Here is a 15,346-nt window from a genome sequence, read left to right on the forward strand (position 1 = left end):
CTCTGCAGGACTCAATGCGTTACGGATCGTATCTGGAGAGACGTGCACTGTTGTATTCCAGCACTTCCTCTAGTGCAGACTGTTTGGAAACTAATGAGTTTTGGAAGTAATGATTTCTGATTACTCTTCTAAGTGCAGGTTTTTGAACAAGAGCACTAATCTCACTGCCCTTAGTACTGTTTTCTAGAAGAGGCAGAGACAGAATGCATGGCTTGTTACAAAGTGAGATACATATGGGATAGTCTCGTATGCAGACCAAGCCAGTGGCATGAACTGGCTGCCAATTACTAATTTTCAGTAAATCATGATGAGATTTACTGCAACAGAATGAGTTATGTTTGAAACTTAATTTTCTTCGTGCCTATTCATAGCTGTCACCAAAAAAGGCAAGCCTGCTGGTTCTGCCTAATCTAGTTATATATGTGCCAACTATGCTATACCATTTATACCAGAGGTTTTCTGTTTCTATACACATGAGTTACCTAACTGGTAGCTTATTTGCTCTGTTGCATTTCAGGGGAAGCACTAGGACTCAGTAAACCGGTGAAGGTGCCATTTTCACTGTTTGAATCCTTCCCGGACGTTTTCTACGTGGAAGGACTACCTGAGGGGGTACCTTTCCGCCAACCTTCAACTTTTGGAATTCCAAGACTAGAGAAGATCCTGAGAAACAAATCTAAAATAAAATTCATTATTAAAAAGTAAGATTCCCGTATATGTCTTTGGTAATCTGTTCTATGAGTATTGAAATGTAAACCAAAAAATGAAATTGTGTTGGGAAGTTGCTGAATTACTCTATAAAATACACACTGGAATATATTTAGTAATTGAGGAAATGGCCAGAAAGCTCTTATAGAGGTAGAGCAAGATACAATACTCTCTTTGTTCTGAAAGACTCTTAGAGGCTGTTGTGAGAGGAAGAACAAGTCCAGATTTCTTAGCTCATTACAATTATCACATCACTGGTTTAGTTCCTACTGCAGGGAGCACTTACAGGTTACTCATAAAGCTTGCTGGCTGTGTACTAAGAGCTGAGAAGTGGAGATTCATATAGTGGGGTGTGTAAGAATTTTCTTGTCTAGAACAGGTTTGGATAGCCATGTGCCAGTGTCGAAACAGTGGCAAGAGAAGTTACAAGGGCATGTAGTGATAGAAAAAGGAGGAATGGCTTTAAATTGACAGGGCAGGGTTAGACTGGATATTAGGAAGAAATTTTTCCCTGTGAGGGTGGTGAGGCCCTGGCACAGGTTGCCCAGAGAAGCTGAGGATGCCCCATCCCTGGAAGTGTTCAAGGCCAAGATGGATGGGGCTTGGAGCAACCTGGGATAGAGGAACATGTCCCTGCCCATGGCAGGAGGTGGAAGTGGATGGGCTTTAAGGTCTCCTCCAACCCAAACCATTCTGTGATTCTAAAAAGTTATGGAGCCTCTCAAGTCATTGCATTCTTGACTGTCGGTTTGGCTGAGAGGATATCACTTAGTTCCTGTCTTTAATAAAATAATACTAGAAAATTGCATTTTCTTTAATGTTGATGATGTAATTTTATTGTTGTACATGAAATGTTGGCTCTGTTTGCAGGCCTGAGATGTTGGAGGCAGCTGTTAAAGAAAGTTCTGCTAGAAGCCCCTCAAGTGAGTTTTGCAACTGCTTCATGTTCTATGTAACAGTTTCTTTCAAGGATTAAATACAGATTATAAGAGCTGTATGGTGTTAACAAATTCCTGAAAGATTCATTCTACATTGGAGTTGTTTGGTTCGTTTGCTTGATTGATTGTTTTTAAGATGGGAAAAGCACTTACCAATCACAGTTTAAATATAGTTCTAGCAAGGGAGTATTAATTTCTTAAAGTTATTCACAATAATCATGCGTCTGATGTATTCTTTACTGTTTTTTATCAACATGTAGCCAGCAATATATGATTCACAGGAGTAATTCTGGTCTAGAGATAAATTATTTGCTCCTAATATGTAGGTCATCTAAATGACAAAAGCTTAAGAGATGGGCGTGCAGGTAGCCAGTAGAAAATTGTGTCGGGTAGGTAGGTGGGTCATGGAATAAATGCTCTTATTTTGAAACTGGGTTCTCTTTGAAAACTTTGCCAATATGTGTTGTTTTGCAATATTTTCTTTATATAAGAGATTGAAAATTTTGAGTTCTCTATAAATGTTTTCTGAATTAGTCCTTTTATGGAAAACTAATTCATCTGATGTAGCCAAGTACAACAAGAACCACAACAAACAGTGGTGAACACAACCGCTGGTGCTGAAGACCTGAACATGATTCAAGTAACTATACCAAGTGTCTATACTGGCTGGTTTCATGTCATACTATTTGTGCTAATATTCTTCATGGCATTTGTTTAGTTCGATGAAGTTTTTCCTACTGTCCGGCTGGCTCACTGAAATGCAAGTACAGTCAACAAAGAGCATAATTTAGCATTTTGTTTTTATTGAGGTGTTAAATATTTTCTAACACTCATTAATATCTCTTCAGTCACATCTTTAGAATATTCTTGGTCCAACAACTAGTTAAGAAGTATTCGCATTTTTCTCATGCAATAAATGAAATACTAACTTGCAATTCTTGGCAAATTCAAGAGGTCAGTACTCAGACTGAATTGAATAATCACTCAGACTGAACTGCTTGGTCTTAACACTGATTACTGCTTTCTCAGGCATATAGTACATCCATTGGAATTCACTGGAAACCATGAGAAATGGCCATCTTATTGAATGGTCACTTTGCTTTTGCCTTTCCCCACCATTCTATGTTCTTTAAGAAAATAAAATACAATTTGTTGGTTCAGATTAAGTTTACAAAATCATCTCTAGACAGTAAACCTAGGTTTATCCCTAGAAGTGTCCAAGGCCAGGTTGGACGGGGCTTGGAGCAACCTGCTCTAGTGGGAGGTATCCCTTCCCATGGCAGGGGGGTGGAACTGGATGAGCTTTAAGGTCCCTTCTAAACCAAATAATTCTAGGATTCTGTGATTTCTTAATAACCATCTATTTTTGTGTATTTCTACAATTCTGTGTTACTGATAAAATGAGGAGCAAAGACAGCACCTGTTTTGAAGCCTTCAGGTGTATCTGCTTTAAGTAAATATGCAGGGATAAACAAGCTTCAGGGGTAAAAAAATTTGTGCTTAATTCTCACGCTGTTCTAACAATTTCTTCCAGATGATGACAGTGAGCGACCGTCAAAAGTAGAAAAGACCAGACAATTGAGAGAGCAAGTAAATGATCTTTTTAGCCAGAAATTTGGTAATTGCTTCTTACTCCCCGTTTTTACATAGGTGTGGGTGTAATAAATGTTGATACTGAAGTTACTAAATGAGTATTCACTTACAGTGAATTATATATGTGATCATTAAAATGAACAAATTTGAGAGTTGTATATGAATGTTGTGCTTTGACTTAGAAAAGAATCTTTTGTAAGTGATGTAGGTAGTTTTAAACAATAAAATCATAAGAGTCTAGATTGCTTCATGGTTCCCCTCCCCTTTCCTGTTTCTTTCTGTGTCAACATGGATGAAGTATTTATTTTGCATGGTTCTTCTCAGGGCTTCATAATACCAAACTCATAATACTTGGGAATAGAGTAATTTTAAAAATGCAGCGTAAGCTTTTTGCTGTGTATAGTTTTGGTTGGATTTTTTACTTTGCATTGTACAGCAGTAATGACCTGAGTTTCTTTATCTGAAATTCCTTCGCTTGTGCTGTGTTGAATTGCTTTTCATGGCCTTGCAGGAAATGCTTTGTTTTCCTTCATGTAATTATTTCCTTTTATACCCCGTTCTATACTTTTTTTTTAGTAAAAGCAGAATCTGTGTTCTTCATATGGTGAGCAGTCAGAGTTGGAATTGTGACTAATGTTCATGAATGTAATCCAACACCTCTATTTCTAACGCTGTAATGGTTTCATTGTCAAGTGAATGTTCATAATTTCAGATCTGATAGAAAGCCTGGGTTTGCATTGTGTTTGTTAATCATCTGAGGACTTTTTTCTTCAGTGTAGTCATAAATATTATAAGGTTTGAAAATAAACATGACCTCTCTCACTTAGGTGAAGCCACTGGTATGAATTTTCCTGTGAAAGTTCCATACAGAAAAATCACTACCAACCCTGGGTGCGTGGTGGTGGAGGGGTTGCCTCCCGGCGTGGCGTTTAAAGCGCCCAGTTATCTGGAAATCAGCTCGATGGAGAAGATTTTGGAATCAGCAGAACTTATCAAGTTTACTGTCGTTCGGTATGTAGTTGCTGTTGATTAGATTGTGCGGGTGCTGTGAGCACAGCCCTGTAGCTGGAATAAATTGAAATGTGAGAGAATAGAAGTAGCAGTGCATCTTTAAATAGCGTGAGGTTCTTTTGGATAACAATATATCAGGTCAAATAAAGTCCAGATGTTTCTAGCATGAATGAAGTCCAGAGCTTGTTGGCTCTTAACAGTAAATAGTATGTTTGTATTAGTATTACTATTAGTATTTTTAAATATTCCAGTTGCATTAAGAATCTTGAGTTCAGGTAAATTCTTTGATAATTTTTTCCCTACAAAATGAGCGTATCTACAAGATTTTAAAATACAGTATTGTCCAATTACAGTATAACGGAATTTCATTTATATGTGTATATTTCCACAGATGTATATAAAACACACATATATACAAAGTTAATTTGTATGCATGAAGCAGAATAGATGAAACTTTTGAATCACACTAAGGAGGAGTTAAAAATAAAAATGTATCAGTTTATGTAACTCCTCAAATCATAGTTGACTTTAAAGGAGTCTAAAAGTTTCAGTTTATCTTTAGAGAGAGAAATTTCTTAAATATATTTTACTAGGGAGTCTGAACTCTCAGCCCTTAATCATGACATGTTCTAACCAAAAGTACTTTGATGTGTGTTGTTGAATGAAGCTCTAGAGAAGAGATGACCCCTTGTTAACTAGTGGTGACCAAGGGAAGGGTTTAGCTCTTCCTTTGTGTGTTACTTTTCAAAACACTAGTTTTGAACAACCACAGCGCCCAAGAGCTGCTATTCCATCTGTTTTATTTGACTTTGTTTTTTACTTTTAGCATGACCTCTGTGACAGAAAGTGTGGGGAGGTTGCACTGGGAGGACACCCCATGCAGTGCCTTTTAGAATCAGTAATTTGTTTTTTTTTCAGACCATTTCCAGGACTTGTGATTAACAATCGTAAGTATTTATGAGACACTGATGACAAATGTATTTTTGTAACCTACCAAGATTAATTTTCTACATTGTGGCTTAGTGGCAGAGGCTCCATAGTCATTAAGGTCTCAGTATAACTGTCTGTGTCTTTCTTATTAAGATTTTCTGACTAATCATGCATATACAGTTAACTTGAGGGCATGGGGGTAAATTTACATTTAAACAGCGTAAGATCAGCATAACTTTCATATGAAAATGCAAGACACTGAGTTTGTATTTTTCAGCTGCAGAGTACCAAAGAGATTTAGGATCCTGACCTAGCAACAGACTTACACGTTTAGATCCATCACAGTAGCTGTTAGTAAGCAAGAACTTTACAGTAGCTGCACAACCCTATTCCAGTGAAAAATTCTGCATTCTGCTGAAACGGTAACTGTTTAGAGAGGCAAATGTACTTAGCTGAAGTGCCATGGCCAATTTGTCAGCATGTGCTGGGGCTGGGGGAGCAGGCTGGTCACTGACCTGGGGTTTGGGCATTATCTGTGTCCACTAATTATGATTAAAAATGATCTTATACTGATGGATACCAAGGTGAATGAAAGGCTCTGAGCCTACTGCTTATAGGTATGATGCTTTATTCTTCATATGAAGAACATGTGGAAACTTGAAATTTTTGGTGCTTGCAGGTGAAATAGGGAACGTTTTTTCTGTAACGATATACTGAACAGCAGCTCAATCACAAGTGTTAGTAACTTGTTCATGTGACAAGTTTCAGGATTTGCAGATTCAAAGGTTGCCCTTGTGTTACATGTGAACCATTTTCATTGTGAAGTTAAACGGTGATCATGTCTAATCTTAGATCTGATGGAAAAAGCTGAAGCAGAAGCATCACCAACAGCAGCAGCCCCAGGACTACCAGGTGATGCAGAGCATGACATATGTCCTTGCAGGAGGGGTGGGTTATGGAGTTCTCCAGCTCATTGGCAGATGACATTAATGGTCAAGTCCTGGGTATACACTGCTCATGATGAGCCATATCATTTTGATAGATTGTGTGCAACAGGGACTTTTGTAGCTGTTAAATATTAATAATTTAATGGGAAGAGCCTCTACTTTCTTTGAGCTTTGTCATTGGTATGTTCCTTGACTTGATTTTTGCAGATGATGAGTGAGCTGAAAAGAAGGATTAGTGGGGGCAATATATAAAACCAATTCGGTATCCATTTATTGATGTCTTCTTAACTCAGATGTGTGCATGTCTGAACCAAACAGATGTTCAGCCAAGTGAAGTTTGCCTGCATAACTGGCAATGGGGTCTGGATGGAATTTCTGCCTGCTGCAGACCTGTAACTCCTGCTAGACTGTGTCTGGACTGCACACATATCACCTGTCTTAGTCCGAAGGGAGAACTCAGCTTTGTGCTATTAATAACTGGAGTAAACATGGTTGAACAACTTCATTTTGATCCAGTATAGCTTCTAAATGTTCACAGACCTTTTAAAAATGTGTATCCCAAGTTGGTATAGTGTGGGAAAAACTTTTGCAATTGACTGAATAAACCATTACAGGAAGAAATTGGGAAACGAAGAGAAAACATTAGGTAAACATTTTAAGAGTAAGGGACACTTGTATGATGAAAATTATTATAAAGGAAACTACTGGCTCATCTTTTTATATGTGAAGGTGTGGGAAGGAGGAAATCAGCTGCTGGTGGTCTATGAGGTTGATGTAGTCTGTCTGTCCTTAACTCAGCTGCAGTGTTAAAAAGGTTAAATGGCTTTCCCAGAACCTGTTCATTTATAAACCATGCAGAGATAATAGAAAACTCATCATGGAATTAAAACATACTTCTTGTCCTGTATTCTACATTTTCCCACTCTCCCCCAATACTCACCATCAAAGACAGTGTTCATCAGGACTGATGACTCTTTTTTCAAGCTGCTCTGAACGGGGTGTCTTCTGTGCAACTGCACATTACATTGTGCTGCAACTTGGTGGTATGTCTGTCAAGGTAAACCATTCTTTGAAGAGAAAGTGTTAGGTAGTTGAATGTAATAAATGTTTGGGATTGTTTATAATTTGCTGCAGACTGTAGAAAGTTACACAAATTTATCTCAGACAAAAAGATACAAGTCTGATTGTTAAAACAAAAATTAGTTGCTTTTTTTCAGGGAAAACTTAATTTCCCCAATCTGATTCATCATGTTGAAACTATATTCATATTCATTTGACTGTATTTTTTTCATTTAAGAGCCAGCTGAAACAAGCAGAATAGAAGTATCGCTAGGAGGTAAGTGTTCTTCAGTTATTATCAACAAATATTTTTAAGTAATATTGAACAAAGTTTACCTTTTTTTTTGAAGTCAGGTCTTTTATTGGTTTCCAGGACATTTTTTCATCTATATTAATATCATGCTGCATCATGGGAAGAATACTCTGTGCAAATGTTATTATTCAAGTAATTTTACAAAGGAGTTTTATGAACTGTTGTTCACTTGAGTCATGACGATAGATAGGCTCTGAGTGATTGTTCATATCCTGAGTGATGCATCTAATTATTCAGTGCAGTAGTTTCCACAACTGATGCAAGTGATTACCATCATCAGTAACTCTGAATGCTGTATTGATATACCATGTTGAGGGCAAGGGAGGGGAATATTGTTGTTCTTCCAGAACTTAAGCTCTGAAAAACATCCAGCTTTCCTATTGTCCAAGAATATACTTGGGTTGTTTCTTTTTCAGATAGGATCATAGAATCATTTAGGTCGGAAAAACCATCTAAGAACATCAAATCCAACTGTTCCCCCAGCACTGCCAAGCTCACCACTAAACCATCTCCCCAAGTGCCACATCCACACGGCTTATAAATCCCTCCAGGGACGGTGACTCCACCACTTCCCTGGGCAGCCTGTTGGAGAGCTTGACAACCCTTTTGGTGAAAAAGTGTTTCCTAATATGTTTATATATGTGAGACTAAGAAGGCTGTAGATTTTGTATCCCCCCCGTGCTTTTGCATGTGGTCTTCAGGAATACAGAATTGACATGAGAGTTGGGATGCTGGTGTCTGCTGTGTGCTCTGCTCCTGTAAATGCTGCCTTTGCTATACCCCAGTCTGTCAGGCGTGGCCCTGGACAGCCATGCCTGCCTCTGCTGTGGCTGGCACAGAGGATCTGAGGTGCTGTGGTAGTTTGCCAGGGTGCTGCCTTCATGTCAGGTGGTCCTGAGAGGGGCTCTCTGATGTGTCCATGGCAGCTTGATGGCAACATAGCCAACAGCCCTGGGACGGAGCCTGCTGTGCATCAGCACTTTAAGACTCTCAACGTCAATTCATTCCCTAATCCTGCTTATGTGGCCCCAAAAAAGAAAGCAGCAAACCTCAGCACTCCTGTTCTGTACCCTTTTCCATGGAAATGCCCTTTGCAGTCTCCATTGCTTCAGTTTCCCTGTCATGTCACTGAACTCTGAGCCAAGCCAACATGCTCAACCAGAATGACTTTGTAACAGCTCAGTTACAGGTTCACTCCGAGGGTTTTAAGTCAGTCTTTCTTGGAGTATGGATCAACCCTGTTGCAGCAGTCAAGACAGAAGGAAGGCAAGCAGAGTCACAGCAGAGCTGAGCTGCAGATTTTAAGCTCACAGTTACTGAAAGCTGGAACATCAGATGACTTAATAATGCCAAAACTCTGTGGGATCACCAAAGTTAGATGATGAGGGAGAAGGACAGTTATTCCTGAATACTGTCATGTGGAGGAATTCTAGCTGTGGGCCTTCGAAATGATAGTTTGGAAGAGACAGACAAGGGTGTTTTTGAATTTGTCACCCAAAACTGGATTCAGACCCTGTAACTAGAGAAATATTTTTGTGAAAAGGCATATGATTGGTAAAGAACCCAAAATCACTTCAGAACTAGGCTGGAAGGTATAAAATGATTATGTGGTGAAACAGCTTGGCTTTGTAGTGATGAATTATCCTCACCCCAAACCTTCCAAACAACTTCAGGGAAAAAACAATTTCCTTCCAACATCATATTCTCTGTTTATAAAAAGAACAGAATCAGGCTCCAGGTCACATATCCAGTGCTATACAGGTACAAGATTCTTTTGAGTTACTTCCAAGCGTCCCTGAAATGAAAAACCTTTATCAAAAAATGATAAATGCTTTAGTCAACAAGATAAAATTTGGGTTTTTTTTTTAAACATACCATAATACCTTCCCGTGGAATACTGTTCTTTGAAGAAGGAAATTAGCTAGGGCCAGAATTTGTTTTGGACAGATTGAAATAGAAAAATGCGTAAGTCTGTTTCTAATTGAGAGAAGTCCTACTAATGCCATTGTATTTCCGTTATTTAAAAACTAGAGTTCTCTAAGATCCTAGGCTGCTTTACATTGAAGTGGAAATGGTAATTTCTAGAGTCAGATTGCTGTGAATATATTTTTATTTATCATTAATAGTTTAAAGGGATAATTAATGCTTTTCATGCTTTCATAAAGTTTTCCTTATTAAGTACAACCACAAAATTGGTGGGGAAGTTCCCCTTTTCTTCATTCATTACTGCTTTTTCAACAGATAACACAGAAAAAGAAGAAAATTCTCAAATAAAACAAGAACCACACCCAATAAAGCAAGAACCACACCCAATGTCGTAGACATCACCAATACCAGGTAAAAGAATTTAGTGTTTTGTGAAGGCAGCACCTGTCAAGGAATAGTATTCTTATATTTTTGGGGAGGAGAGGGTACAGTACTCAATGTCAGAAGGTGCCAGTCCTTTTCTTGTGAATTATTTTATCTGTCTCAGTTCTCACATATGAAGTGTAGGATGTTTTCACTTTCTTATCCAAATACAGTGTAGAGCACACTGTGTTCAAATTTCAGAGACAGTCAGTCCTAGGAAAATGTGACCTAAAAATAAAAATGTGTAATAATTATGTACCTGGGAGGCAGAGCAACTGAAAGCTGAGGGAATTAGTGTTTATGAAGAGCTCTGACATGGCTGTGTGAAAGAGCATTATTGTTCTTGGTAACACCCATATATTTCCAAATCGTAATTGAACAGAAAAGCTCTTCACTATTTTTGCAGTATTGTCTGAGCTTGGGACACTCAGTAAAGCTATTAGCTTTGATGACAAACAGATCTCCTTTAGAAGTTTTCTTTCTTTTGCATTAACTTATGAAAAGCTTAGTCTAATTTACAGTGCCAAAATGTTCAAGTCCGTCTCTTACACTATTTTTAACGTCACTTATTCCTAAAACTGACATTTTTGTGGCGATGGAGAACAGTGATAGTGATGCTGTTACATCACTGAGTTTAAAATGCTGACCCACATGTTTTTGAGTCTCTGTGCTTCATTCAGAGAAAATGGTAGTACTTCTTCCCATTTCAGTTTTTTGATAATACTTGAAACCAGATATTTCCCTCATAGTGTGGTATTTGATACTTCAGCAATTTGATTTGATTGCTGATATTTCAGCAATTTGTTAGATTTCATCTAACATAAAGTTAGATGAAGCAGTGGCTGGGGAAGCCTGGAGCCTCTGGGTTTTACTTCTGGCACCATCCAGCTTTTTGGAGACCAGGGACAGCCTTGGCCATGGCCCTCCATCCATGCAGCATGAACACAGCCTGGGACATGAAAGGCTGCTGGTGGCATTGGGACAATGAAATGATGTGGTAAAAAGTGGCAGGCACTGACAAATCAGCATCCCAATTGTCTATGCCCTGAGCATTTCAGGCACAGCAGTGGTGGTCTTATTAAATCAGTAAAGTCTGCTTTGTGGGTATTTGTCATAAAACTGAATGTGGCAGGAGAAAATATACTAAAGAAAAACTTCTGATTTGTCATGGGAAGCACTGCAGTCAGTGAGATATATAAAACCCTCCCACTTGTCCATTAGAGGTCACAGAAATATTGTCCGAGCAATGGCTACACAATTTGATGCTGCAGTGGTTTGGATTTTAGATGCTTTAGGTCATCCACTGAATTTGTACTAAAGTAAATATTTGTTCTAAATTCTTACAGAGACCACTCACACACATTTAATCTCACATTTATTGAGAGCAATACTCAGCTTCTGCGTGCTTGCGGAATCTAGGCCTAAAGTACTGGACAATGCAACACAAACTGCTCATAGTTGTAATAAGATCCAAAGCTGCAATGAAACTAACTCACTTTTGTAACTTTTCTTACCTTGTCAGAAGCATCCTGTTCTGAGAAGAGCCTGCTGGGCCTGTCTAGAGCTGTGTAATATAACTGTGTAAGAAAAGTATCTTCAGTTCAAACCCTTTTGTATAAGAGAAATACCTTCTATACAAACCCTTTTGTATTTTTAAATATAAATGTGTACTTTTTCAGCAGTTCTGCGAATTGACTTAAAGCAAAAAATGACTGTAGATTTGGAATGGCTGGTTGTACTTTGGAATATATTTTAAGGACTAAATACGATGCAGCAATGCTGGGGAGATGATAGGGATTAAAATGATTATGGACTTAGCTGAGGCTGTCTACATTTCCCAATACAGCTAAATTTCACCATACCTGAATGCATCTCAGCTTTTTTAATGAGGAAAAATTTCTGTAAAGAGTTCACTTTTTTTACTTTGGAAGAAAAAAAAAAATCATTCATTTTCAGTTACTATTTTAATGGTTGATTGGACAATAGTATCTGCATATTTGAACTAATTTTTCCTGTCATACCTGTCACAATTTATATGTTTTTCCTAAATAAAAGATAAACTGGTTCATTTGATGATTAGTACTCATTAATGAGATGGACTGTGAAATGGTCAGTATTTCAGTGTTAAACCTTATTATAGTTTCTTCCATTAATTCAAAGTAGTAAGTGCATGTTTTATCAATCACAAGTTTATATATGATGGGTTTGGTCTTGCAGTCCTACTGTAGGCAATAGTCCTGTGGATCTGTGTGAGAGCTTTTCTGAAGGCTGTGGGGATGCCTTTCTGTTCATCTAGAACTAGTTATGGAAACATGCTACAAGCTGCTCTAAGTCCTACTATGTCAAAAGCTCAGGATATTCTGTGATTCCGTGACTACAACAATCAGTTGAAGTCCCCTGTAGTCCTGGTTACACCCCACATCGTGTAAGAGACTAATGTACTTTTTTTTTTTTTTTAAAGTTTCACAAGCCATAAGACATGTACAGTTCTGGGTGTATGATAATCTCTAAAGATGCAAGGTATTCTAAAGGTTTCTCTTTTACTGGAATGAGCTTAGGATGACTGCATTTTATGCACAAATGGTAAACTTTATTCCCTGATGAAGAAATAAAGACTTTCCTGATGGTTTTCATGACTGTCCATGCAGTATACATTTATGTATTTCACAACAAGTCCTAGCAATAATTCTGCAGGCAGGTAGAACATGCTGCAGCACAGTTACTTCCTTCCAGCAAAGAGGTAAGGTCCTGTCATGCCTTTGAGATAGAAATCCAGCTCTGGGTGGGTGAGGTGGTTGTATCTTCAAGGAAAATTCTGAAGCCTTAAATTCATTTGAGTAGAGTGTCTATTCCCTGGAAGCACTCTGAAATGCAGCAGATAAATTCAGAGCAGCACATGCTTGTGTTTTCACAATTGCTCCATGCAGATCTAGGTGCTCCCACTCAATTCTGGGACCTTGTGCTGGTGATGTCAGCAAGGGGCAAGGTTGGCTTTGTGCTGAGGCATTTTGAAAACACACATCCTGTCCGACCTTCCTGCTCTCCAGCTGGTGGTGACTAGTGCCGAGCTGCCTTCCTGCCTCAGCAGACAGCCCCTCCCAGCCCCATGGAACGAGCCCGTTGGTGCACCTTGTCTGCTAACCCAGCCTATGGGTACTCTCCACATTATAACCACTAACACATTTGCCTGCTGATGACTCACAGGCTCAGTTAATGAACCTGCAGCAATAGGTCAGGATCAAGTTTCGCACTTGCTGCTGGACATGTTCAGAACGAGGAAATGAGCTAATGCAGCTTTCTCTGGGTTTCAGCTGGCTTGACTTCCCCTTCTGAAAAAGCAGAAGGACAGTCCATCCCTTTTTCACACATAGCCCTCTTTAGGAGGCACGTTTTACACAGCTGCCTGTGGAGCAAGGCTGTCTATTGCTGATGGAGTTTTAAGTGTTTACTCAAAATGAGGGCAAGGTATCACAGCAAAGGAACCGGGAAAATAAATAATTCCAGGATATTGCCTTGTCAAGTGCATAATAGCAGAGTGGTCCTCCTACAACTTTGTATGCAGGACCTGAAAAAAAAATTAAGTGAAAGGGGATGCAGTGGTTTTACTGGAAGGACTAGAGTCCTTATGTGATGCTGGGAGATGGAGTGGTGGTGTGCATCATGTGTGGCCTGCTGTTGGGCGTGCAGTAATGCTGATGGGTGTGTTGGCACTCAACACTGAAGGCTCATTTTGGTCTCAGACATTTTGAGTTATATCCGGTAGAGGTAAATGAGACTGACAAAATAATTGCACCAATATGTATACCTTCCAAATATCAATTTTATATTAAGAAATTACCTACCTCTAATCCTAACAGCAGACTTTTAAGATGTTGACTGTGAAAATCTCACTCATTTTCAAACACATGAGATATGTCACTCTTTAGGTGTTGAGTGATAATGCCCTAAAAAGCCCTGGTTGTACTAATAAACAAACAAATAAATAAAATTGCAACCACTTACCAGACCTCTGACTAGTTTTTGTTCCAGCATGAAAGGTTTGTGTTGACAAAGAAGGAGATAAGTATTTATTCCCTATGTTTTACTGAACTTTAAAAGCCTGTCCTGTGCAGTGGGCTGGCTCCTTTCTGTTAAATGGGAATTTTGGATCCAAGTAGTGCAGCATCCAGGATGTCCATGGCGAAACTGGGCATTTCTTGGTTACGGCACCCTGGCTTTTCTCACGGCGTAACAACCAGTTTAAGTCCAGCACCTCTGTGGTGCAGCTGCTGGCCAGTGTTTTTCCTTTGGGAATTAAAGTTTTCCACGTACAAAACTTGAACCTTTTCTCCTTTGTTTCTTTCTGTATCTGTCCTGTCAGAGACCCACTGTCAAGGAAGAGGGCAGGCTCTCGTTTCTGTGATTGTGTAACAGCTGTCTGCCATCAGTGACATAAGCAAGGCCTCCCTTGGCTCTGTATTGAATTAAGCTGAAATTTAAACTACCAAAAATAAAAAATTACATTTTGAACACTGAGTTACAGGCGGTGTCTTCCTGTGAACTAGCCCATCACTGGCATTTACAATCTCTGTTTTCATTTCTCACATCACAAGATAAGGAATGATGAAACAGGAAGAAACGTGAATTGCGTGGTTTCCAGTAATGTACTGTCTGTAACAGAGTTTTAAATTTAGAAATAAGCTTTCATGACAGTTTGTGGTGTTCTCCATAAGCAGCAGCTATCTGGTGACTAACAGAGCAGAATCCAAACAGCCCTGGAGGGGCCTTTTTTAATATCTGTGGTTGTATGATTTTGCCTTGCATACAGGGAAGTCCCCACGTTAAAATAATAAGAAGCCAAATGTAAATAACCATGTTTCTGAACTCCACAGATGCAAAGCACCACACCCAAGGGCCAGGGGGAAGTTATGGTTAGTATTTGATGTTTTTAATGCAGACAGAGCAAGCTTTTGTCTTTACAGCTAATAAGGGCACCGGGCTGATCCTGTGGCAGGGCTTGCCAGTGGCAGGGCTGGTCAGTGAGGAGAGCCCCTGTCAGCTCCACCATGGTTTGGGGCTGTTGCCTGCCAGGATTGGGCAACAGCGGTGCTGCATCATTGCCCAAAACATCTCTGCTCCCGGCTGAGAGTGGGGCTGGGTTTGCTTGATGCTTAGCTCACGGTAACGTGCTGGCCTGCCAGGGACAAGAGCTGCACCCAGGCATGGGCTCTCGCAGGAGATGGAGCACTGGGAGTCAGGGATGGGGCCGAGGGCTCACGGCTGGCTGGAGTTGGGCTCCTCTGAGCATCCTGTGAAGAGCAGGTCCTGCCTCTGTCAGGGGACTGCCTTACACTGGCACCCGTTCTAATCCTGGGTGCACTTTTGCCTGCAAGCAGTGTAGGATTGATCCATGCAGATCTCACATCCATTCAGGTCTTTCTGCTCAGGGCTGGGGAGGGAGAAGGAGGAGGTAGATGCAGATTATGTGCTGGCATATCAGAGTGTCTTAGCAAGGGACC

At 39.6% G+C, this 15,346-nt stretch overlaps 1 protein-coding gene across 18 annotated transcripts in view; it reads left to right on the plus strand.

Annotated features, from left to right (window-relative positions):
• The window catches only part of GTF2I (general transcription factor IIi), a 104,082-nt gene extending 90,228 nt beyond the window's left edge, over positions 1–13,854 (plus strand). For 16 of the 18 annotated variants that reach the window (XR_005562907.1, XR_005562910.1, XR_005562900.1 and 13 more), the window contains 7 exons: positions 518–701; positions 1,579–1,631; positions 3,181–3,264; positions 4,067–4,250; positions 5,169–5,197; positions 6,033–7,463; positions 9,741–9,800. Coding sequence is in view for 2 of the 18 variants with exons in the window: in XM_039379513.1 (XP_039235447.1) it covers positions 518–701; positions 1,579–1,631; positions 3,181–3,264; positions 4,067–4,250; positions 5,169–5,197; positions 6,033–6,262 (764 nt within the window). In the remaining 16 variants the exon portion in view is untranslated. Of the gene's footprint in view, positions 1–517; positions 702–1,578; positions 1,632–3,180; positions 3,265–4,066; positions 4,251–5,168; positions 5,198–6,032; positions 7,468–9,740; positions 9,837–11,370 lie in introns of those variants that run through there. The other 2 variants (XM_027749926.2, XM_039379513.1) reach the window with 2 other exon arrangements.
• Positions 13,855–15,346: the final 1,492 nt, after the last annotated feature.

Source organism: Pipra filicauda, unplaced genomic scaffold (genome assembly GCF_003945595.2).
Source record: "Pipra filicauda isolate LSUMZ 115617 unplaced genomic scaffold, ASM394559v2 scaffold16_size7369187_pilon, whole genome shotgun sequence".
Lineage (NCBI taxonomy): Eukaryota > Metazoa > Chordata > Aves > Passeriformes > Pipridae > Pipra > Pipra filicauda.